Source organism: Barbus barbus (assembly GCF_936440315.1).
Source record: "Barbus barbus genome assembly, chromosome: 22".
In the NCBI taxonomy this organism is placed as follows: Eukaryota; Metazoa; Chordata; class Actinopteri; order Cypriniformes; family Cyprinidae; genus Barbus; species Barbus barbus.
In genome coordinates this window covers 23993810-24019860 of record NC_136750.1, presented here as the reverse complement: position 1 = coordinate 24019860, position 26051 = coordinate 23993810, and the positions used below count along the sequence as shown (strand labels likewise).

General features: G+C 36.3%; 1 protein-coding gene across 1 annotated transcript in view; it reads right to left on the bottom strand.

The window, feature by feature from the left end:
- Nucleotides 1–4350: 4350 nt before the first annotated feature.
- LOC306888693 (UPF0606 protein KIAA1549-like) overlaps nt 4351–26051 on the bottom strand; it is a gene marked incomplete at its 5' end in the record, with an annotated part of 33322 nt that continues 11621 nt past the window's right edge. The window contains 11 exons of the mRNA XM_079447111.1: nt 4351–7066; nt 9240–9367; nt 9510–9655; nt 9844–9896; nt 11254–11577; nt 12371–12515; nt 12738–12967; nt 13160–13365; nt 17109–17245; nt 18921–19126; nt 25759–25943. Coding sequence (XP_079303237.1) covers nt 6827–7066; nt 9240–9367; nt 9510–9655; nt 9844–9896; nt 11254–11577; nt 12371–12515; nt 12738–12967; nt 13160–13365; nt 17109–17245; nt 18921–19126; nt 25759–25943 — 2000 coding nt within the window. The 3' untranslated portion in view covers nt 4351–6826. The remainder of the gene's footprint in view (nt 7067–9239; nt 9368–9509; nt 9656–9843; nt 9897–11253; nt 11578–12370; nt 12516–12737; nt 12968–13159; nt 13366–17108; nt 17246–18920; nt 19127–25758; nt 25944–26051) is intronic.

Genomic DNA, 26051 nt, shown 5'->3' with positions numbered 1-26051 from the left:
TTTTAAATCTGAGTTTTGGACACAGAACACTAGCACTTCATTATAGAGACTTTACTTAAGCGTGACATTAAAGACAACAGACAATTCAACTGGGGTCCAATGTTGTTTGGTCCCCAACATTCTTCAAAATATCTAGTTTGGTGTTCTGCATAACAGCAGTGTTGAAATGAAATTAGTACATTTGCCTATTAGAATCAGAAAATGCTTTGACAGTGATATGGTTTAATTAGCAAAACATTGCTTTATCATCCAGAAACCCGCACACACACAAGTTTAATAGCATTGCTAATGAGGAGGGTTTAAGTCTTGTTCATGGACTGAGACCTCAATAAATCTCAGTAGCAGACTAGGCTAGTCCAAACCTTTACAGTGAAACACAATTACGTTAAACTTAAAAGGCCAAGCCAGGCCAAAGCCTTCATTCTTTTAAACATAACAAACCAGCTTAAAAAATGGTTAGTGGTTATTTAAGGTGATCATCTGATTTAACTCGGATAGATAACGTTAGTTTGGTCATGTAGAACTTGAGCTAAATATACTTTCATACACTTTTCCACAATTTTGTAGTTAAGAGTGTGAAAAGTGTGTTGACTGAAAATCCCAACTAGGGTTATCAGAATACACTTTAAAATCTGTACTCATTCAACCAAAAAACAAAGCGTGGAATGTTGGACACAACTGTTTTCCTTGCATAGCGGAAGGGGAGGGTTATCAGACTCCAATGCTTCTTGGATAAAGAACCAAAATATTGATGAGATCATCTTGCTCTACAGAGATTTTTGTCCAATCAAATGCTCTCTAGAATGAGAATGCCCCTCTCCCAATGTATCTTCAACTGACTAGTCATGGTACATTGCAGCAACGTAACTCATCAGAATTGCATACTACTCTTACAATTTCTGCCATATAAACATATTATCTGGCATATAAAGACAGAAACATTAGGTTTGCCAGTTTGAATGTAACTTTTAAGAAGAGAATAATTTCCCAACCAAATTTTGACAGAAAATATGTGATCATCAGGTATTTCATGGAATTTTAATGAAACAATTTCAGTCAATGAACATCTGTCTGACCATAGAAATTCAGGAGGAGCTTTAAGAGTTTCAGGAACCAGTTAAGCCAAACTATGGAAGCCTGTTTCCACCACAGGATGAAAAATTAAAAGGTAATTGTTACTTTTTTATCTCAGAATTTTGACTTTCTTGCAACTGAGAAAAAAAGTCATAATTGCGAGATTAAACTCAAGAGTTTATAGAAAGTCGGAATTTTCTAATTCTGGCTTGTGAGAAACAAAGTTTTGAAATAAAAAGTTGCAATTATACCATGGCAGAAACGGGCTTCCATGGCTAAACAAGCTAAAAGTTCAGTGCAAATCCTACTAATAGAATTCTCTTACCTTCTGTGGCCTGATGATAGATGGACGGGGAATATGTGGCCGTTTTGTGTCCAGAACAGGGCTCCTACCTTGGGCATCATCTTCTTCTGAGAGCCCTTCTGAGCTTGGGTAGGAATGAAGTGTGTCTTGGTTCTCTGTGTCCAGTTCTTTGGTTTTGGAGTTAGTCCCGTTGGTCTTGGTCTGGATGGAGACATAGCTAAATGAAGGCTGGCTGTCAGTCCTCACTGGCTTTATTGAACCAGGCTGAGTAAGAACAGCCAAGCCCATGGCAGGATCCGGCCCAGTTTTGGAGATTTCTGGGTCCTGGTATGAAGCGGGGTCAGCAGAAACATCTGGAGAACCACCAAAACAGTACTGTAGCGCTGAGCACGGGAGCCCATGCATCACGCCAGAAGATACAAGCTTTTAGTGTCCAATCAGATGTTAAGGCTCCAGTTTATGGATGAGATCCCAATACACAAATGCATTTCAGGATACCATCACAGTTTGACAGTTTTCCATGGTTTCATGCAAAAAGATCCAAGAAATATCGAACCGCATGTTATGCAGAGCAAAATAAACAAGTCTAGCTCTAAATAATCTTCTCCATGCATTCATGTGAGAAACGTCTAAACACATCCCTGTCAATTTTTCAACTATAAACCTGCTGAATGCACTTCAGTCTCCTTCATACTAGGTCTTCCTCTTCACCTGCTCTCTCTGAGGATGAATGTGAGTCTCGGGGCTTTTGCGAGCTATGGGTTCGTGGGGGTGTCAGAGTGTCTGGTTACCTGAGCAGGTACTCCCCCTGCCAAGGGTCTGTGGCATTGTCCTTACGCATCCCAGTGTGCCAAGCAGAGGTGTTGGATTTCAGGGACGCAGTAACTGATAGGCTCTTAGTGAAACTCAATTGTGGCTGGTTAAGGCAAGGAGCAAAAGAGTGAGAAAGCGTAATCAGAGACATCAGAACCGGTCATTGGACTGAACAAATACAAGAGGGTGTTTTTTTTTTTTTTTTTTTTTTTACAATAATAACACGGTCAGCTAGTCAAAGGTCACTGAATGTGAAATATTAAAATCTAAAAAATATGAATAGTCTATAAAACAGTTTGTTTACAGGTAAGACTAATAAATTTAAGATAATCTGCTAGCCAGACTAGCACAATACTAGCATACCCTTGTGAAAAAAATTACACTTTAGTATAGATTTACAATACTTATTATAGAAATAATAAAAATTATAAGAATATATTTGTGAACTAAAGATAATGTTTTTGGATCTTTAATTGCAGTGTTTTTTGACCCACTTAAGTAAGTTTACGTACATCTCTATAGGTAATTTCATAATTCATAATAGTACAAATCAAGTAATTTACATGTGCTTTAGTATATTAGTTAACACATCAAAACGAGTCAACTTCTTTAAAGCACAGCAAAATTATCAAAACACGATTTAAAATATACAAAAGTAAAACTTTCGTTTTGACATCATTACAAAGTATCCTTTTAAGTTAAGTGTACTTAAGTGTGTTAAGAAACAGTCATGAAAGTGTACTCTCTTTAACTACATTTAAGTGGCCTTTAATTTCTTTAATATTATATTAACTGCAGGTACAGTATTTAATTAATTTTAAAGGAGATCATATAATATAAAGGCAGGTAGGCAGCTATATTACGACTCAATATCATTTGCGGTACCCCTTTGGGAGTAAATATAGACTGGTCTGAAAATATGTCCACATTTGACAAGACAAATATTAGCACTAGGTCACCACATTACACAAGGTGGACAAATTGAACAATGCAGAGCCGCTGAAACATTGATGAGCCCTTTTGTTCCTGAATGCAAACAGGACTGCAGTTTCCACTCCACGAGGAGCCGAGGTACCATATGTGCACCAGAGAAACATGAGCTCAGGGAGTCTGAGCGTCTGAATCGTCATGTGAAGTTACTATGACTTAACAATGCTTTTATGTGTATTTTAAAGGACAGGCTGTGCAGATGGGTGGAATTTTTCAATGAAAGCCTGGTTATTTAGACCTGCATAATTAAAGATAACAACAAGCCTGGAGTTATTTTGGCTCGATACGATCCAGTTGTTCCATGGTTAGTTATACATGGAAAAAAGACATTGAAATTCTAAATACTGCAGTTCATAATCTTGCATATGCAGAATTTATCGAGAGAAATAATAATAATAATAATAATAAACAAACACACAAAAGTAAGTTGAATAAAAATATGCATGGGTTGCAATTAACCTATTTTCTGTGGATAAAATAGTATTTCATAACACATTTCATAATATATTCATAATATTGACATGAAAAAAATGAGGAAAAAGTTGGTTTTTAATTTAAATTAAAAGGGATAGTCCCCCCACAAATGTAAACTGTCATCATTTCATCTTCATGCCATTCCAAAACTGTATTTTATTCTGTCAAACATATAGGATTTGTAAGAATTTTATTTTTCTCCATACAATGGAAGGGTATACACTAACAAACATTTGGCACCATCTATTGGTTTTAGCCTGTAAATGCAAAATAAAGCAGGTGACTAAATTATATGGATGGAAAATATACTGTAAATGGTTTAAATGTCAAAAGTAAAGGCATATATTGTTTTAGAGAAGTCAGTTTTAGATATTTCAGTTGTTGTCGACTGGCATTAATGTGCCAACTAAATGTGTTTCAAACTTTGAAAAGGATAATGCTTAAAAGCTGCATAAACCATATAATACATTTTTTGCAAGTTTATAGGAAATGCATTTTTAGTAAGAATGAAAAAAATTCTACTTCAACTACAAAGTAAACCAGTTTATGCACTAGGATGCACTCAACACAAATCAACCCTGCAGACAAAGCAACTCTGAATTGAGCCTAATAAGATCTCAGTGAACAGCAATTATGTGTTTCAATTCTGATGAAGTCATTTGATTTAAACATGAACACCAGTCAGGTTTCGGCGCTCAGTATCTGTAAGTTAGTAAAGTTTTATTAAGCAAACAGTCAACCAAACGGTAATTATTTTTAATTGTCACTTAAATAAAGAGTCAGCAGATTTTTAACTACAAGTCAAGGTAGTTCCAATGAGACTAAATCAAAATCAAAAAGCTCATTCCAACAAAAAACAAAGGCAGATCAAGTGAAGTGTCCTCAACAGAAGTGTCCTTTTTCTTAGAACAAATGATGCACCTGCTTGCAACATGAACACAAAAATAGATTTAACACAAAGGCAAGAACACAATTTCAGCATGAAATAAAGTACAAATAGCCAAGGGATCAGTGTTTTAGCGAGTCTAATACTAAAGATTTATGCTTTTCTAACACATCAGAAGCATGAAGACAGAGGAATATACTGCACCCATTTAATCAACAGCAGTTTAATGAGCAATAGTGCATCCTGGAATAATAATTATTATAATAAAAAACACTATCTGCTTTGAAATGATGAAAATACAGCTGGGCAAAAAGCCTGATCTTAATGAATAGTTTGAGTTTAAATAATTCAAACTGCAGTACCATTTACACAGTGGTAATACTGAGACTACTGACTTATTCAGAACTGAATTATCCCAATGTTTTTGAGAAACAGATGGACTAAAAATAAACAAATGATCAGTTTAAGGAATGTTCTGGGATCAAAATGAGTTCAGCTCTATATGCAGATGCTCTCCAGCATCTGTCACATACTGTTGATTACCACAGACAATCATTTTGACTCGTCCAAAACATGTTCACGGTAATGCACTTACAATGGGGCAAGGCATTCCTGACAGATTTAAAAGACAAAATGTGCACTTTTTGCTTTTGCTGAAGTGGAACTCTAAAAACTTCTTCGGTAAAACAAAATGTACAGATTACCTAAAAACCTTCATCTAAGGCAGACCACAAACTACCTCAAATCAATCACCAACAGTTATGATTAGTGTATTTAAAAAACAAAACAAAAAAAAACCTACACTGTATATCAAAATATACAAAAGTTTGTGGTCAGTAAAGAACTTAATACTTTTTATTCAGCATGTATGTATTAAGTATTTAGTCAAAAGTGAAGGTAAAAACAATGTTAAAAAATTAAATATTTTCATTTCAAATTAATGCTGTTCTTTTGAACTTTCTATTCAACAAAGAATCTTAAAAAAAAAGTTTCCACAAAAATATTAAGCAGCACAACAGTTGATAGTCTAATAGTTGTAAATTGTAGTCTAATAATATTTGATAATAATACTCTTGTCTGTATTTTTCTGTAATAATACTCTTGTCTGTATTTTTCTGTAATAATACTCTTGTCTGTATTTTTGATTAAATAAATGCAGCCTTGGTGAGCTTAAGAGACTTTGTAAAAAATCCTACCAACCTCAAACTTTTAAAGTTCTGAATTTCATTTATCCAAATTAATGTGAATTCATTGCTATGAGTTGATGGCACTTAAAAAAATTTTTTTTTATAAATTATTATCATTTTGTTATTTAATTACAATTTTTTAAACTTTTTTTTATTTAATATTTTTATTTATTTACGTTTAAATCAGCCAATCAACTTGTGGGCAACTTGGAATCCTTCACACACCACCAGTGCATTATTGTATTGTAAGTACATTACTGAAAACACATTTTACAATTTGTTTACAATCAGTTGTACTGAACCTGGAACATTTCTTTTAATGTTAACATGCACTGGACATAACAGCTGTACAGTATGTCCAGCTCTCCTGTAGATGCCAAACCAAAGAAAGGCATAAGAAGATGGAAAACATCACTACTTCTAATACTATTACTGGACCCTAAAGTATAAGACAATACTGTGTAGGGCTCAATACTGTATTATGAAGGCAAATGCTTGATGGCTATTAAACGGAGATAAAAGTATCAGAACCATGAGTGAATGGGAAGAAGATGCACTGAGAAATAAAACATATAAAAAAAAAATAAAAAAAACTATTTGTAGATCATAGAGATTAATTTAAGGTATCAAAAGCAGTTCCGTTTTCAGTGATGAGAATCTACAAGAGCCAGTGCAAGGTATAAAATTATTCAAATGTGAAGGCAGTGTACACAGCAAAGAAACAACACAATGTGAAAAACACACGCACACCTCTAACAGAAGACCACAGGAATGTGTGGCAGCCATATTTGAGCTTTGTTATCCCGGTCTGTATAGAGCAGTTGCTACCAAATTATAAAGTCGCCTGTAAAGAAGGTAAAAAACATTGTTCTTCAGTATCAGAACTCCGCTTATGTTTTGAACAACGAGGGGAAACTAAACAGGAACATGGGAATAAAGGATAATCGTCTACTCTTCCTGTCCTAATGCTCTCTGCCACCGGGCGGCAGCAGAGGCTACATGACGTACAGTCATCGTCCTCTCAAAAAAGCCACTTCCATGGGAAGTACAGTGCAGTGTAGTGCAGTTTTTGCCTGATGGAGCTGGAGGGGGCAGGTCTCAGCTGTGATAGCTGGGTACCGCTGCCTGTTTCTGGGAGAGGCGCATCAGTTCCTCTCTGATGGCTTTGATGAGCGAGGCGGAAGAGTGGTTGGGAGGGGAAGGCTCCTCCAGGGGAGCGGAGGGAGTGTAGCCCAGGCCGAGAGAGTCCAGGTGGGCAGGAGCAGCAGATGGCTCCTTCAGGCCATTCCTGGACGTCTGGAATACAGAGATGGAGGTGTAGTCAAGAGAGCCAAGAACCTAAACAAAAAATGAAGGAAGGAAGGCAGAAATAAGGGGAATTTTTTTTTTTTTAAAGTTTAAAAGACAGAGCAAAGTTAGAAAATACCTATTACTGAGGCAGAAAAGAGTGAGAATAGCTATGCAAGTAAGAGTTTGAAGAGGACATATTCTACACTTCATGTAGCATTTTATTTCTTCCCTAAAGCCTGTTTATAATGTTCATCAAGATTTCTTTTACCAAAATGGCCATGCATGATATATTTTTCTGCTTTTTGTTTTATAATTCTTTGATTGTTATAGTTTTATGTTACATTCATCTTTAGAATAAAGGCTTCTTTTTTTTTTAAAGAGATGTTTAACTTTATTTTCAGTCTAATAACAGATAAAAGCCAATATTTATATAATCATAATGTAATGTAATATTAATTAAAATTGCAGTTTTTTTATTTATTATTTTGTTCGCATTTATATTTTATAGATAGTATAAAGCAGGGGTCGGGCAAGTAAGTTTTGCATCGGGCAAAAAAAAAAAATTGCCACTAAATGGCGGCCAGAACATAGTCAAAGGATAATTTAAGAAATTAATTGATAAAAAAATGCAACTAGAATTGCCAGGCAGACTGTTACAGTGTCTTTTGTAACTGGTAGTGAGCTGTTACTCTGTGTTTAAGTTCTGTAGTAGGACAGTCATTGTCAAAAAGCCACATTTGTGGTGGTGTCCGGCAGAGTTTGTGAGCGGAGTGGAGCAGCAACGATTTCCCCTCCATGCTCCAAGCATTTAATAATCGTTCCGCTCCAGGTTCACCATTTCCCGTTCCCTCTCCACTCCTCGCTCACTGATACCAGAAACACCGCTCGGCCTTTGATCCTCGTCTAAAGTATTTCAGTAGGTTTGAAATATCACAGTTCTGTTCATAGCGTATATTAAAAAATTTAATAAATAAAATAACAGGAGAGTTTCAAAGTGGCTTATTGGAACACTAGTGTGCAAACTTTCTTTTTTCCTACCACATGACAAGCTAATAACATGCTTGTCAGCTTTAAAAGGTATAATTGCTGCTTTTTGCAGTGCAAATTTAGTTTGTGAAGAAAATAGTAAGTTTTCGTCAGTTATTTTACCAACGGATCGATGCATTTCTTACAGATTTCTGCTCATTCGAAATCGGATACAGAAGTAGCACTGAAAGATTATAATTGTATTGAGAGAGCGATTGCGTGTGAATAAGTGTTGTAGTAGCTACTTGTTGAAATCATGCTTTCAACTGAAAATATTCAGTATCTAAAAGGAACAAACAAATTCCTTGAGAACTATCAGCCTTCACATTCTTTCTGATTTGAGTGATCCTTCTCTATCAAGCTAGCTAAATATGTTTAACATGTGAATTCTTGCTGAATATGCAGTTATATTACAGGCCGTTGGCATGAATTGTGCTCGTGATGAAGCGGCAGTGGAGCGCTCTCGGAGAAAGTGAAAACCACGACGCTCCGACTTTTAAAAAATCCGCTCCTCCCTCCATTCAAAATCACACCGCTCCACTACGCGCTCCGCTCACATACTCTGATTGTGAGTAACTGCTGCTGTCATGACAAATCTATTTCAGAACCAGTCGCTATCAAAATAATCAGGCTGCGGGCGCGGGCCAGATATTATTGCTGGCGGGCCAGTTTTGGTATACAGTATACATATTGAAGGGTTTCGTGAGTTGATAGGAAGCTGATAATTAATTAATTAAAAAAAAAGTCAAATTAAAATAAATAAATCAATTGTTTACATGCAGATCATGCGAATATTAACCAACATCAGAGAACCATTAACATGTGAATATTGAAATATTAACTTAAAATCTGAGGAGGTACTTCAAGTAAATATTTTAGGTAAAAAAAAACCTGGGAATCCCTGGTATAGAAACAGTATATGGCTAATTAAATTAAATCACTATTAAATTTCTATATATTTATTTGATAAGTAGCGGTGTAATAAGTGGTAAAATTGATTATGACCATCAGAATGTTCATGATTGTTATGTTGATACTTTTTAAATTTTTAAATGTTTGAATTTTGCTTAATTTCAAAAAATATTCTATATGGACTGAGGACGGAGCTTCATGTTCACAATATATGAGTCTAAACACCATTTCAAAAAATGATGTGTTCCCTTAAAATCTAAGTAGCAGAGTATTTCAGACTTACAGGCTCTCTGTTGTTAGCGAGCTTGTTGTCATCCTCATGATAAGGGCTCCAGTTTAACCCACCAGGCTGCAGCCTGTCACCTACACGACCTGTCAGACCAACGTGGGTTAAATGATGTAGCTGGGCACCTGTGAACCGACATATATGTTGCATAAAGTATACTTGATATTGCAACGTATTGTGTATAGTATACTTTGTATTGCGGCATATAACGAAACTCACACATTTGATATCAGCACTGAATTTCTAGTAAAGCCTTTAAGCTCATACCTGTAGTCCCACCTATAGGCCGTGGCCTGGCAGAGGAGGGCAGTTCATCTGTGTTTCCCCCTCGACCAGCGTAAAGCGACTCCGGCTGTAGCTGTTCACCAGGAAGGGCCTCTCCTGACGGGATGTAGCCAGACCCTAAACCCTGTCTGTAGAGATACAAAAGACATCAGACTCCAGCTATTAGCAAACCACACTGTACTCTAATAAAAAGTAACTTGATTTCTCACATTACATTCATTAAAGCTGTAAAGTGGAGGTTGTAATGTGATTGGCAACGCCACTCGCGGTTCCTAAAGATCACACAAACCTTCCTGATCAGACTTAATGTACTCACCGATGTAGTAAACCTTGCACACTGGAAGGTGGCAAACCTAATTCAGCATATCTCTGAAAGAATACACACAAACATCCTGTCGTTCAGCTTTAAACATGTTGATAATTCTTGGCACATCCATTGCACTTTAATGCATAAAAGGCTTATTTTAATACATTGCTAAGTCTGAAACACATTAGCAGCTGTATGTGCCACCACAACTGAAGCTTCTCTATCTATCAGCCTAAATAAACCCTGTGACCCAGAAAACAGAAAAGCTTTTAAATAGCTGAGCTGGAAATGCCATTTTAAGGACAGTGCACCATTCCCTGCTCCATCTTGACTCTTAAATCAACCTTTGAGTTATTAGACCATTCATATTTTGGCCTTTGCAATCCCCTCTTTTCCTTTCCATGAAAAAGCCTCAATCTGACAGAAATACTACATTCAGGACACAGTGTTGACAGATGAGGCTTCCATTCTGGGTAGTTTATTCTCAATCCGTGGAAAACTCCAACTCTGTGTTCTTTTGATGTGATTCCAGTGCACCCAGTTTGCTTTAAATCACTCTAGTATGGTTTAACACACATCGAAACACATTCCTAATGAAATCCACAAATTATCTGATTGAATCAAACCATTATAACCAGAAATCACAAATGCACTTAGTCACTGCATCTGCAAGAAACAATGGATTTAGACATGCTTTATACATGCTTATATGTAAATATGGATGGTCATATGTTGATATGCTTGTGGTTGTGATATCATGTTTTAAATTAATGAAATAGGCTGATGTTGGGTATTTAATTGTGAATGCTTATTTCCAGTATTTTTGGATTTTTAAATGACCTTTGCTGGCCTGCACATCCTATATTCACTTTAAGTTAATCATTAAAAACACTAATTTTATTAACACTGTTGTAGGTATTCAGCAAAAGTATTATTCATAATGTAAATGCTGTTAAATTATTTTATATTTAATAATTATTTAATTATTTTATTTAGAAACAAGTGCAAATTTGCAGGTCAGTGTTCACCAAATTTTGGTATGCAATAAAAGACAAAGCTTCTTCACATATGCATGTGTCTCCGTTCTGAATGGAAGTGAATGGAGCGTGATGTCTAGGTTTAGACAAGGGGAAATCATTTAAGTATTGGACTGTATAAAGAAAACAGTAATACATCAGATTTCATCATCTGCTTTTTAATCACATGAATGTGGATCATCTAGCGTTTTTTCCAGACAGGATGCGTTCTGGAAAATCATTCATCTATTCGCTTACAAAAGTACCGTAATAGCATCTCTCCTTAGAAAACTGCACAATTTGAGGTATCATTCACAATTGCATAGAACGATTTATGAGCCAAAGGCTTAGGATTAACAATTTGTTCAAATTTCTATACCCAAGCATAGCAGATTGTTCTTACCCCTGTGTAAGGATTCAAGGGCAGGTATCCTGGGCCCCAGGGCCGCGGGCCACGAGATGGTGGGCTGGAGGCAGGTGGGGGCCCAGGGTTATGTCCGACCCCAGGCAGAGTGATGCCAGCTGTGCTGCCCTGAGAAGAAGGAGATACAAGGGCGAAGGCATCATCCAGTAGAGAGTGCATTTGCTGCCGGGCCTCCTCTATAGACGGCTGAGGGGGCAGGTATGGGGGTGGAGGAGGGTGGCCAGGAGGAGGAGAAATCGAACCATGGAACACATCATCCGTCGGGGACGGGCTATGATGCTCGGGACCCTGGTCTGGGTCCGACTGCAAAATAAAAACAAATATTTATGCTCAATAAGGCTGAACAAGTAAATCACTTGTTCAAAACTAGAGTAAAAACAGTAAGATTATGAAATGCTATTACAATTTTAGATAATTGGTTTCTACCTGAATATATTTTACAATGTAATTTACTCCTGTGATGGCAAAGCTGAATTTTCAGCAGTCTTCAGTGTTACATGATCCTTCAGAAATCATTCTAACTGTGCTAATTTAATGCTGAAGAATCAATTCTTCTTATTATCAATGTTGAAAAACACGGTGGAAACTGTTATACATTTATTTTAAGGATTATTTGATAAATATAAATTTCAAAAGCATTTATCTTTACTGTCCCTTTTAAACTAATTAAAGCATCTTTGCTGAATAAAAGGACGAATTTCTTAAAAACCTTACTGACCCCAAACTTTATAATGGTAGTGTAATTAAATCTTCAACTAAGATAAATTATATCCAACTAAAATTATACAGTATTTTCTCCAAAAAATAGGAAATTAGCACCTGCTATTTCACTACATGGAGCCAATTACAAAATGTTTAGAATTACAAATATATGGAAAGAATGGGAAGAAACAGCATGGAGTTGATTACACAGTCACATGCAGAAGTACAGTGTCACACGGGAGAATATTTGCCAAAACTGCCAAACATTGCCAAACGGGACTGCGGATGAAAATTAGCCAGTCTTGGCGAAATCTGGTGCATTTTACATATTGCATGTATTATTAATGTGCATTGTCCCTAATTAAATAAATGAAAATGAAAAACAGAGACTGACCACATATGCAATGTTATTGACTCCTGGGTATTTCCTGTATGTCCCATCACTGTCCGTCGTTATGAGTCTATCTCGGTCAGCGTCTGTCAGATCACCGTTCAACTGTTGTTTCCTTCTCTGTTTAGGAGAACGCTTCCCTCTGTTGCTGCCAATCACACACAATCACTTTTGAGTGAGCATTTGGGCTTTAAATATTCAAGTTATAGTTTTCAAGTATAGCTTTTTTTCCCCCATGGAACAGTTCTAGAACATCACAGTAAGATATTTAAGAGGTTCATAGAGATACATTTTTGCATTTGGGCAGATTTGGTGAGAGCTGGGCCTAATTCTGTGTTCAGGATTAGTCTAATTATCAGGCCCTTTTTACCTTTTCTTGGGCTCGGTGTACAGTGAGGGCATGTGAATATCGGGATCAAGTATCTTGTCAATCTGCATCTGGGCCTTCTGGTAGATTCGGTCCTGTTCTTTGGGGTCGCCTAGACCATCGATGAGATCATCCATAGCGGGGAAGTCATAATGGCCTTTCCTTTTGGCCCTCAGGCGGATCTTATTGCGATGGTGCTCGATTTCAGACTTGTGCCTTAAAGCCACCTGGATCTGGAGGAGAAAGAACAGTCAATTATCTTGGAGTCAATGAGAAGCACATATTGATTATAGGCGATGGGGCTTTTAGATGCTGTGAATCAAATTCATAAACAGATGAGATATAGACCTTGAAGTTTGAAATGGGTCCCTAAGGAGAACCGTATGAAATGAATGTGGATTAGATGTATGGGTTGTGAAGGATACCTCTTTGTTGAGCTTGGTGTTTTCTGGAGCTCTGTCATTGGCTTTAGGGCTGGGTAAGGGCAGGGTTGGCATCGGTTGCATGGCAATGAGCTGGATTTTATTAGGGGGGCGCTTAGGGCCATCCGTTGGGCGGGACATTCGGTCCACATGCTCAAAAATGGAAGCTGAAGATAAAGGCTCATCCATGCCATTCATTGGGGGTGGACCTATAAGGAATATAAGAACGTGTCAGACTTCACAGGTGCAATGACTGTTCAGAAGTTTGGGGTCAGTCATTTAAAAAAAATACTTTTATACTTCTATTCAGCAAGGATGCATTAAATTGATTAGAATACACAGTAAAGACATTAATAACATTACAAAAGATTCCCATTTCAAATTAATTCTGTATTATGGTTTCCACAATAACATTAAACAACACAACTGAGCATCAAATCAGCATATTAGAATGATTTCTGAACAATCATGTGACACTGAAGACATATTACTGCCTTGGAGCCTAAGTGACTTACAGTATACAGTATGATTCTATTTCTATTGTTTACAAGCATTACTTGTTAAATCACTGTGTATAACGGCCCTAAAAATAATTGGAAAATAATCAACTGTATTAATTTCATTACAAAGACAAATATTACTGGCATCTACAAATAATTTTTGCTTTTATATTATCTTTATTTTTATGCTTTTGAAAATACTTCTGAATACGTTTGAAAAGCATTTGTGCCATTCATACTTAAAATAAATGCCATTTATTCATTAAAGTTTTTATTTTTTAAATAATGCAATGAAATTCATACATGACGCTATCATGGACAATTCATAAACCTATCTCATGTGTTCTATACTATTAAAATAAAGCTAGCCTCACATGCTGACCACTAACAAAGAAAGCATGTAATCAATCTGAATCTCTTCTTTCAAATATCATTTCACACCAGATGGGGGCAGCGTCTCACTGATTCTAAAGAGACTCATTTTAAATAAAATGTGAAAGAGCTGGAGGATGATACATTGCTTTAAAAAAATGCAGCAGGATGACGTTCAAGAAAAATATGAACTATGAAATCTAATGCTACTGTACAAATCAGCACCACTCTTACCAATTCTGTTATTCCCTGTGAGCCAGTAACACATTGATGAGCGGATGGAGGGAGTGTAAAAGAGAGAGAAAAGTTAAATGATGGCTGATGTGATTTATTGAGATGGAATATGGCATAAGTTGCATGTAAAAGCAAGTTTGAGTGGAATGCTGGGTAAGACAGTATTTTATCTTGGAAAACACTTATCATTGGAACGTAATCATGAGAGGAGGATGAAAAGGATTTTCGTAAGGGAAGGGCGTTAAAAGGGAACAGCCATCAGACAGGGAGAGAGAGAGAGAATGTGAGGTGCTACGAATGAATTCCATGTCATTTCTTGGCTGGTCAGACTGTAGCCTATTTAGTCTGGTAAAGCAGAAATGAGTGTTGAGAGAGGGTCATCGCCACAGGCACTGTTTGACAAGAGAGGAACACACAGAGAGAGAGAGAGAGAGAGAGAGAGAGAGAGCGCAAGAAAGGCAAAGAGAGCAAGAGACTGAAAAAAAAAAAAACCCCAAGCAGCCAAGAGTGAAGACGAGTGTTAGTCATTCTTCACAAAGGAGGCAGGATGAATGAGGCTGGGCTGACTATAGAGAGGAAATCAAGAGGAAGAGCCACAAATCTTCCGCTGAAAGACACAGGTTTTATTACTTTCTCCTCTCTGTACATCTTACATCACGTTCTTCTTCCACTGGCTATTATGTAGAACTAGGACTGCCACTTAATAAAACCAAGGAATCGTTTGCCTTTCTTGGAAGTCAACAAGCAAAACACAAAACAAAAGGGGCGTGTCTTAGCATTCAGCCAAAATTTCATTGGTTGGCCCCATATGTAAACTGTCCAAATCTTTTGTTTTCATTTTAAGTTTTGTTTTAGTAACGTTATTTGCTTCTGTTATTTGAATTAATTTTAAAAATATTTCTATTAATTAATATTTCGATTACAGTTTTTCTCGATTGCTTAAACACATTTCTTCAAACTATGCCTCATATTCTCAAAACAGTAAACACGAATCCGTAACTTCTAACTTAATTCCCCAAACTTCCTATATTCAGGTCAAAATGAAGCTCAAAACAACTCAATCTTGCTGAAAAACCAAACTTTGCTCTCAGACATGACACACAAACAGTCAAAAACACACACACTACAACACAGTTTTACACACTGATGAGATCAATTCAAAACAATACTACAAAAACCGGTTATAAGTGTGGTACTTCCCAAATGTTTTATTTCTCAATTTACAGTTTTTCTCAGTTGCTTTGGCACATTTTCCGAAACGGTCTTAACATTCTCTAAACTGTGAGTGGAAATGTCACAACTGTTTGCTGGAACTTCAGAACTTTATTGCATGTCTGCAAAATGTAGTTACTCACCCAAAACATTTCATTCATGCTTCAAAACCTAGTTATCGTGTCAGTTATTTGGCCAAGGCCACCAAAATATAAAGCATTTTTGTCATCGTGTGAGCCATACTGGTCAAAATGTTTAGTTGTTTTTCCACCATGACTGTAGAAAACTGTGTGTAGTATTACCCGAGGCAAACTATGGCAATAGTTTAGATGACAGTTACTGTAGGCCTACTGAAATGCAGAAGGCTGCACATATATCCATTTCAAATGTACACAATACTGTATGTGGGATATGACTCAGTTACACTTTTACTAGTGGTCTGACCAAAAAAAAAATAAAAAAAAAACATTACAACGTCATTGTGAAATATGTGCACAAAGGCAAAAATAAAAATGAGAAGGTCCACTATCAGAATTTGTTTTGTCCTCTTTCTTATATATGCTTTGCAGTTGAAGGTTCATGAGATGTACCTTTGAGCTCTTTCAGAGAACTGGTTCTTCATTGGTTGATTTATATTCTCTTCATTAGTGAAAGTCAAGATTCACTTGAAGAATTCATGCCAAATTTATTACAGTAAAAGTCTAATAGAAATGTGTAGAAAATATGCTTGACAGTTTATGACAACTAGATCAACCATTTTGCATTTAATGACTTATACGATGAACTAATGACTTGAGCTTTTGAGGGGTAAGACTGTAGCACAGAGAACTATATAATACATCTTGAACAACATGACAATAGCAACTGATAATGTAGGAAACCACAGAGAAATGTACATAATCAGTTGCATGAATGTACCAAAGCAATCCCAACTTGTTAAAAAGAATGAGAAGCTTTTTATGATCTGCACAAGTGAATAGATGATGTGGAGGTTGAACAAGTAGTTTTGAGAATTTAATTTCTGATCTGAGAAATGCACCAAACCACTGAGAAAAACTGTAAGATGACTTTGGCCCTTTTATCTATCCATCGAAGGTTCTGATTGGTGTGTGATACATTTTGATTCCTAGTGTTTCCACTTGGGTAATTGTGTGCTAATTGAGCTCAAACTGTGCAGACTTGAGTGAACAATATTGAATGCTAGTGCTTTCTAAATGATCACATGGTGTAAGGATTTGTGTGTAGTTTTGCAGTAACAGTTCACCAAATCTGACTCATGTGTTAAAGCAGGGAATAGTGTTTGTAGTTCAGCAAAATGGGTGTGCTTTTTGAAAAATGGCGTTATGGTTTTGAAATTTTAGTTCAAAAGCCTGGTTATAATGTTTTAGCAATCTAGAAAAACTGTAATTTTCATGTTAGTACTTCAACTTATTTTTTGCCAAGGCAACACTTCTAATTTGTGTTTAAGGTTTTCATGCATATTGTGGTACATGTCAGGATTTATCATATCACAATTACATAGGTCACTATAGCAACTGTCCCAAATACGTGGGACCAGATTCAATCTCTCTGCAATTCAATATCATGAGAAAAAATGCAATACATCAATATAGTCAAAATGTATGCAAACTTACCATTTAATCCATTAGCAGCTATTTTACGTGGTTGCTTAGGATCAGTAGGCAGACCAGAGGTTCTCATGCCCTCCTCGGGTGATCCTCTGTCGCTGGGTGGGTCACTACCTATGGAGTCACCCTCTGATGGAGAAATCCTAAGCAAAATACACAACATAAAATCTTTTAATTCTAAAGAATGCTATGAAAACACGTTTTTTCCTTATTCTATGTCAACAAAATGTGGTTTGGATGATATTTTAAAAGACATTTTATTATGTTTCAAATGAATGTGGAAAAACAACGAACACAATTAATATACATGAATTTCTACATTTATGCTCCTTTTGTCTTTATATTGACCTTGGATCTAATTCATGACAAACATGAGCAAACTCCTCCGAACCCTGACATCCTCATCTTGACAGACAACAATATTTACCCTTCATCCAGTTTTGATGAGGCATGTGTCTCCAGGGTAAATGCAAGAGGACGATGACCTAATCCTGTCATGCTTTTAAAGAGCACTTTCAGATCTATTGCGACCACACAAAGGTTCATGACTTGGTCATGAGTCCATTACCTATTCACTACCCTTTTAGTCTACGGCTTTGTGACTTAATAACCATCTTAATTACTAGGAATTTATTCATCTCTGACTGGTTATTTTTGCTTAGACTAGTTGGTGTGTGTTACTAATGCACGGAATTTTTGTATTTATTTATTTATGTTTTATTTTATTTTCAATCTATAGGTTTCAGGTATTTGTAATGTTTGCAAGACATGAGATCTGTGGTAATTTCCCCCCTAAGACCCTTCTATTGATTCGAGTGTGAGATGTAATCCTTTTAAAAAAGCTTTCTATTGATCAGCAGTCGACTCGCTCTTACCTACATTCCTGCCTTTCAATAAATCAACACGTTATTTTAATATGAGGTCACTGCAGCACAATGCAAAACGGAACCAGCTTGTTATTGTAGGTGGATTTTTTGATACTAGATTGTGGTTTAAAAAAAATTAAATTTACAACAAGGTCCCTTTAGATTATTCATAAATTAACATGAACTAAAAATGAGCAATTCTTAATCTTAGAGCATTAATTAATGTTTGTTAATGTGTAAAATGAATAAAAAAAATTAAAATTTCATTGTGTTCACATTATAAAATAATTTTAAAATTGCATTGGTAAATCAATAAATACTGTATATATGCATGCATTGTATGCATTACATGCACTTGCTTTTTATTGATAAAAAAACGACCCTCTAACACTAGCATTCTCTATTCTTTTTCTATTCTATCTACTTGTTTTCTTTTTATTTATTATATTAAACAAAACCCTTGCTACGTATACTGCGTGAGGCTAACTGAGACTTGTCACAGCACTTACATATTACTGCTCATTTGTTGGTGTTGATTGCTTTTATTGTCCTCTTCTATGCAAGTCGCGTTGGATAAAATTATTGTCTGCTAAATGACTAAATGGAAAGGTAAATGTAAGTGCTTTGTTTGTTCATGTTTACTCATGTAGTTATGTATTAGTGAAAGAAATGAAATCAAATAAGATTATTAAATGCTGTGGATGTATATTGTTCAGTTAGGTCATTTTAACTGAATGTAGTTAACTAATGTTAAAAAAATATAACTTTAGATTTTAAAAATGGATTAGTAAAAAAACTAAAATCAACCAAAAATGAAAAACGATGTAGATGTAACTAATTTAGTCAACTAGTGAAATTACCAAATGGAACCTCATTCTAAAGTGTTACCAAAAACTCAATTGTGTGTAAAATATTTGATTCTGAATATCAAAAAAACATTTATCAGACTCACTGGCCCCTGCGCCGCTGGCCATTGCGGGAAGCTTTGGAGGAGGCTTTGGACTTTGGTGTGGGCAGCTCGGCGTTCTCAGCTGGGCTCTGTTCCTTGGCGGCCACAGGAAGTGGCAACGGCTCCTGGATGACCATGAGATCATCCTTACTGTGCTGGCCCATGTGAAGCTTGGCAAAGTCGAAACCCTTCACACTGGGCACCTGCAGCTAAAGACCACCACCCCAGAGAGAGGAAAATGGTAATTTGGAGAATCAAAATTATGCAGAGGGATGTTTGTGAAGGAAATGGCGGGATTGCAAAGGGGAGTGAGGGATGAAAGTTAAACGACTAAATGTTTATTTAAAACTGCTCACAAACACTAGACAGAATCAGGTCAGGCTTTGGTCCAGCCGTCTTAAGAGTCGTCAATGTCAAAGCGCATGTACACGAGGCATAAAGATAGAATATGAATTTCCATAATCCACAGATTGTCACAGTGTCATAAGAATAATTTGAGCAAGAAGACAGTAATTGGCTCTCAAAGAGACAATGAGAAGAGTGAGCATACAAAATGGATGCACTTGATTAGAGGTCAGCAGACTGACCGCGGGCCAAACCAGCTAGACGGGCTGTAATAGCCTGTCTGTCTGCAGCACTCTGAAAGATTAAATGAACCGAACAAACACAACAGCAGAGAAAGCTAATTCACACCAGCTTTTTCAAAGACTAGCAGCCACTAAAAAAACAGTGAAGTCAAGTTTTAAATGTACAGTCCACCCAAAATGAAAATGATTCAAAATAAATCAGTTTATCCACCTTCATGTAATTTTAAACCTGCATGGCTGACTTTCTTTTGTGTGAATTTTTGAAGAATATTCTAGCCACTTTTTTCAATGTAATAAAAGTGAACGAGGACTGGGTTAAAACTGATCCCCAAACAGCTAAAGAGGTTTATAATACTCAAGCACTATGTTCCTACTCATTTGAACCCAGACTGAAAATCAAGTCAAAATCCTGACATTGGTCTCCTTGGAGCATTCATGAGAGAAGTAATCATTCAGATTCTGATTTGAGTTGAATCTTTCCAATTAATTGGTTGATTCAGTTTACCTCAGATTCAAATCTCAGTCATTCATTCTGACTCCATTATCTAGTCGCAACAGTCAAAATCCCAATGCAGGGGAAAATTAATAATGAATAATTTCTATTCATCACACAGAGACATCAGAAGACTTGTTCGCAAGACATATGGGCCACTCTTATCAAACTTAGGAGTTAACAAAAGCCACTATCCATGTTCATTGTATGGTAAAAAGAAAACAAAAATAATAAAGACTTGAGGGTCAGTAAATGATGACAGGATTTTCATTTTAGGGTGAACGGTTTCTTCAATGCTGATGAATCACCGTTTTATAATTTTCCAGATCAAACAAACTGTGCAGAGGGTCACAGTGGATCAGATTTAATTCTATGTTTCATATATTGCCAGAAAACACAGAAATGTATGAAAAATGCATAAGCTGGGTTCTTGTGTCGTCGTGCTGTATGTGTAGCGGCACAATAGAGACAGATTCACTGAAATATCTTCTGGGAATATGTCTATTTCTCTGTTTCTCATCACATTCCCTTTCAAATGCAAATGAAGCCGTTTAGACTAATTCTGTTTGTGATAAAGAAAGCTCTTATCTCGTTTCTGTTTGCCTCTATTGCTGCTGTAACCAAATCTAGGCCACAATACAGTAGAAGTTGTACAGGCTTAGAGCACATGGCCAGAGACAGAATTATTATTGACACATTCAAATACATGCATCTGTTGTTGAGATAACATGTTTTTTTCTCCCAATTGCTGGTTATCATTGTCATAAAGGAAGATTATCAGCAACAGAAATACTGTATCTAGGACTAACTGCTGCATTCTAGAAAACACATCACTACGTCACAGCACTCTACTGTACAGATACCTCCGGCCTCCTCATACTATATGACAAAGGCTTCTTTATAGCTTTCTTGGGTTTTTCTTGGGCCTTTTCTTCTTTCTCCTCCTCCTCCTCCTCCTCTTCTTCCTCCTCCTCCTCCTCTTCTTCTTCCTCAATACTTTCTTTTTTCCTTATGCTTCTGACAGGTTTCTGATTTGGATGAGGGTGATAATAAAAAGTTGCTTGTGTTCCCATCAAGTCAGATTCCAACAAGTGACTGACATGTTGACATCAACTATATTCACACAACACTATTTTTGACGGTACTACTAACATTTTGGGGTGGGAATCATAAGGAAGACAATGATTTTTCGTACTTGAACAATTGATAATTAATCACCGTTCAAAAGTTTGGAGTCAGTAAGTTTATTTCAGCAAAGACATTTAAAATGTTACATGCTGATCTTTTGAACCTTCGGTGCATCAAAGACAAAAAGGACACAATTCTAAAAATAAATAAATAAATACATAAATTAAGCAACACTGATGTTTTCAACATGAATAAAAATAAGAAATGTTTCTTGAGCACCAAATCAGCATATTAGAATGACTTCTGATAGATCATGTGACACCGAAGACTGGAGTATTGATGATGAAAATTCAGCTTTGCCATCACAGGAATAAATTACATTTTAAATATATTTAAATAAAAAACTGTTATTTCAAAATTGTAATATTATTTTACAATATTACTGTTATTACTGTATTTTTACTGCAGCTTTGGAGAGCATAAGACACTTTTTTCAAACACATTAAAAAACTTTACCAACCCCAAACTTTTGAATGGCACTGCATATTCTAGCATCTACTATATTTGTACAACATAACACAGTAAAATTCTAGTTTATTTTCAGATGCTGATTCAGTAAACTCTCCGACTGATTCAGTGAGTGAGCAAATCATTTCAGACAGATGAATTGGTCTGCGACTCATTTGTGAGTCTTTCTGAATCGCATCATGTGAGTCAATTCATTTAAAAGAACCAGCTCAAGAGTCACTTGTTTGCAATTCAGACTACATTCTCATATCAACAGGGTCCACAGAGAACTACCAAATGGTCCAAACACAGATGACGTTGACAGTGAATGAAACTGGGATGGCACTTCTTTGAAGGTCAAAGAGGAAGAAGAATCTTGTACTTCCGGTGTGGGGACTAACTGGAGGACTATTCTACAGTCTATAGAGTACACTACATCTACTCTACCTTCTTCTCTCTCTTCTCTTCCTCTTCATCATCATCTTCTTCTTCCTCTTCTTCTTCCTCCTCCTCCTCTTCTTCCTCATCACTACTATCTAAAAGCTCTTTGCTCTTGACAGGAGTCATTGACCTCTGGATTACTGGTATGGATTTCTGTAATGAGGACGTGGACTAAACAAGCATGGGAGAGGGAGAGTGTTAAGATGTGATTGGATGCGTGTTAGATAAAGAACGAGGGATAGAGATAGAGAAGCTCTAAATTGGCTCCAATGTGTTTACAGGAGCACAAATAGCAAAATAGGTGGAAAAATATATGATATTGTCATGGAATTAGCATAGAACAACTCAGTGTAACAGAAGACAATCTGTTCATTTAAATTTACAATTATTCATTTAGCAGATGCTTCTACCCAAAGCGACTAAAAAATATAATTTGGCAACTGCAACATCTATTTAAATTTTTTTCTACTTCAATCCCTAAACAGACAACAGATTCTAACTTGTATTGAATTCTGTTCAGGAAATCAACATATGAATGATTTACTATTTCAAAACTGAGTCAAACGAAATATTAAATGACAATAGTGTTACCATTAGTTAAGCCAGGCATCAGGTATCACAACATTTTTTTACAGTTATGATGCCTAACTAATGTTAACAAATTTAAGCTTAATGTAATTTGGCTCCAAATTAATAAATCAATAAATAAATACTGTCATCATTTATAAATCTGCATGACTTACTTTCTTGTGCAAAACACAAAAGAGATATCTGAAGAGCTCTAGGGTGCAAAAGCATAGTGGATTTTGGAAACATTCTGTTCTTTTGTGTTCCACAGAGGGAAGAAACTCAGGAAAGAAAGACTTGATTAAGACTTGAAAGAAACCCAAGAACGAAACAGTTTTTTTAACGACTTAAGGGTAAGTAAATGAAGACAGAATTCAGAGAATAAGCATTTGTGACCCTGGACCACAAAACCAGTCTCAAGTCGCTGGGGTATATTTGTAGCAATAGCCAAAAATACATTGTATGGGTCAAAATTATAAATTTTTGTTTTATACCAAAAATCATTAGGATATTAAGTAGAGATTATGTTCCATGAAGATATTTTGTAAATTTATTACCGTAAATATATCAAAACTTCATTTTTGATTAGTAATATGCATTACTAAGGACTTCATTTGGACAACTTTAAAGGCGATTTTCTCAATATTTTGATTTTTTTTGCACCCTCAGATTCCAGATTTTCAAATAGTATCTCGGCCAAATATTGTCCAATCATAACAAACCATACATCAATGGAAAGCTTATTAATTCAGCGTTCATATGATGTATAAATCTCAATTTCAAAAAAATATACACTTTAAGACTGGTTTTGTGGTCCAGGGTCACATTTTTTAAACATCTTTCCCTTTTGTGTGTCAAATCCATGAAATATTGATTTAAGCAAGAGCATGAGAAATAAAGTGAGAAGCAAGTTTTTTTTTAAGAAAACGAGTAGATAGAATAGAAAAAAAGCTAATGTTAATTTTACAAGAAAAGCTAGCAGTTAGAGAATAAATATGCAATTGATAGAAGGTCAAATGTGTGCTTTTTTTTTTTTTTTTTTTAAATAAAAAGAAGACAGATAGATAAAATGAAATTAGAATAATAGTTAAATCAAGACGTTCAGACTGAGAGAACCAGTGGGCGCTATTCTGGATAAGGACGTCACTGCTGAGCATTAACCCATCAGCCAGCTCAGCAGTTGACTTCATTACTGCTGGGACTCCGCAAGTGTATGTGCTCGTGCATGACAAGTCTGGTTATAGTAGTGACAACAGCAGCAGCAAGACTTTCATTGTAAGAACAGGGCAGCGTGATGCTGAAGTGGTGCTTTAAAGATGATTCAATAGGATGAAATTAACTTAAAGGGATAGTTCACCCAAAAATGAAAATTCTGTCATCATCCTCAAAGTTGTTCCTAGCCTGTATGAATTGCTTTCTTCTGTTAAACACAAAATATAAAGATATTTTGAAGAAGGTTGGTAAACAGTTGCCAGTAGCCACTTACTTCCATAGTATTTTTTTTCCCCTACTATGGAAGTCAATGGCTAGGTGACAGGTTAGAAACAACTTGAGGGTGAGTAAATGAGTAAAAGATGACAGAACTATTAATTTACCAAAATTATTTAAAATATCGGTAACACTTTATTTTAGGGTCACACTCACTATTAGCTAATTATTAGTAGTTATTAAGCACATATTAATGCCTTATTCAACATGACCTTATTCTACAGCCCTAATCCTACTCAATACCTAAACTTAACATCTACCTTACCAACTATTAATAAGCAGCAAATTAGTTAGAGAGTCGGACTTGTAACCCAAAGGTTGCGAGTTTGAGTCTCGGGCCGGCAGGGATTGTAGGTGGGGGGAGTGAATGTACAGCGCTCTCTCCACCCGCAATACCACGACTGAGGTGCCCCTGAGGAAGGCACCGAACCCCCAACTGCTCTTCGGGTGTGTGTTCACGCCACGGTGTGTGTGTGTTCACGGTGTGTGTGTGCACTTTGGATGGGATAAATGCGGAGAAAAGTATGGGTCACCATACTTGGCCGTATGTCACGTCACTTCATATATATATTCATATACACATTTTTCTGAAATTAATCGCGATTAATCCCACTTAACATTAAAGTTTTTTCATTTGTTCTTATATAGCAAAAATTTCACATTCAATCTTCAGATATATTTGTTTTATGGCTTCTTTTTTTATGACTGAAAAGGAAGGCCAGTATGCGAAGACTGATTTCTCTATAAAATTGCCCCCCCCTGTCTGAAACGCCTCCGGTTTGATGTGATCATAAAGACGTTCTGCGATTGAATAAATGCACTTCTTGTCAAGAGAAAAAGTGACAGAAAAAGCAGTTTTGAGTGGGGTGGCCAACCCTAGGCCCCGTCCCTGCGTTAAATATTTTTAACGCGCTACTTTGACACCACTAATATATATATATGTATATATATATGAAAAATGGCCAGCTAGTCATCCAAGTATAAAATTAAAAAATGTAAATGTATAAAAATTTGGGCCATTGCATCGCATGTCTTCAACTCTTAATACACTTTAAGACTGACAAGTCTCTCAGAAAACCGACTCATTGGTCAATTTTGAAAATGTGTAGTTTAGCTCATGCCTAGACACAACCCATACAAATACTGGAAAAATTTGTTAGATATAAACATTAGAATAGATAAACATTTATTTCACTACAATAATGACGCAGCGACTTCTGGGAACGGTTGACTCATGACTGAATCGCAACATTGAAATGAACTGTCTGAACGAACTCATTTGCTAAATGAATCAGCCTTTCCAATGCCAAGAATAACAGAGTGTGTATAGGTAGAGTAGTGGATAGCCAACTAATATCCCATTCTGATCTTTCAAAGCTGGCTAGCATCCGGCTACAGAGTCCTTTAAATCACTCTGTGAGATACCAGATAAGCAGCGCAGACTCACAGGAGCCCACTGACTGATTAGCAAAATCACTGAAACATCAGCAGACATAAGGGTAAAGCAAAACAAAATGACCTACAGATGAACTTTACGTTAGAAAGAAAGAAGAAACTCATGAGAAACAGTGCTTCAGGATCCCAGAATACATTTCATTTGAATCATTACACAGCGTTTTCAGTCTCTCACCTTCTGTCTTTGTTGGACGGTGCTCATGGTGTCTGGCTGGAATTCCAGTTTGTCAGTGCGGCAGAGTTTCCAGTACAGGATAGTTATTATAATGACGACCACCACCACGGGGACCACCACCCCCACGATTATCCACATGTTGGTCTTCTCTGTGTCTGAGGGAGGCGAGGCATGTTTTTCCACAGCTGAACATACACAGGGGTAATGAAGTATAAATATCTGTGACTAAAGACAGTATGTACACTACTGTTCAAAATTGTAACCGAAAAATTATGTTCTTTCTTTGAAAGAAG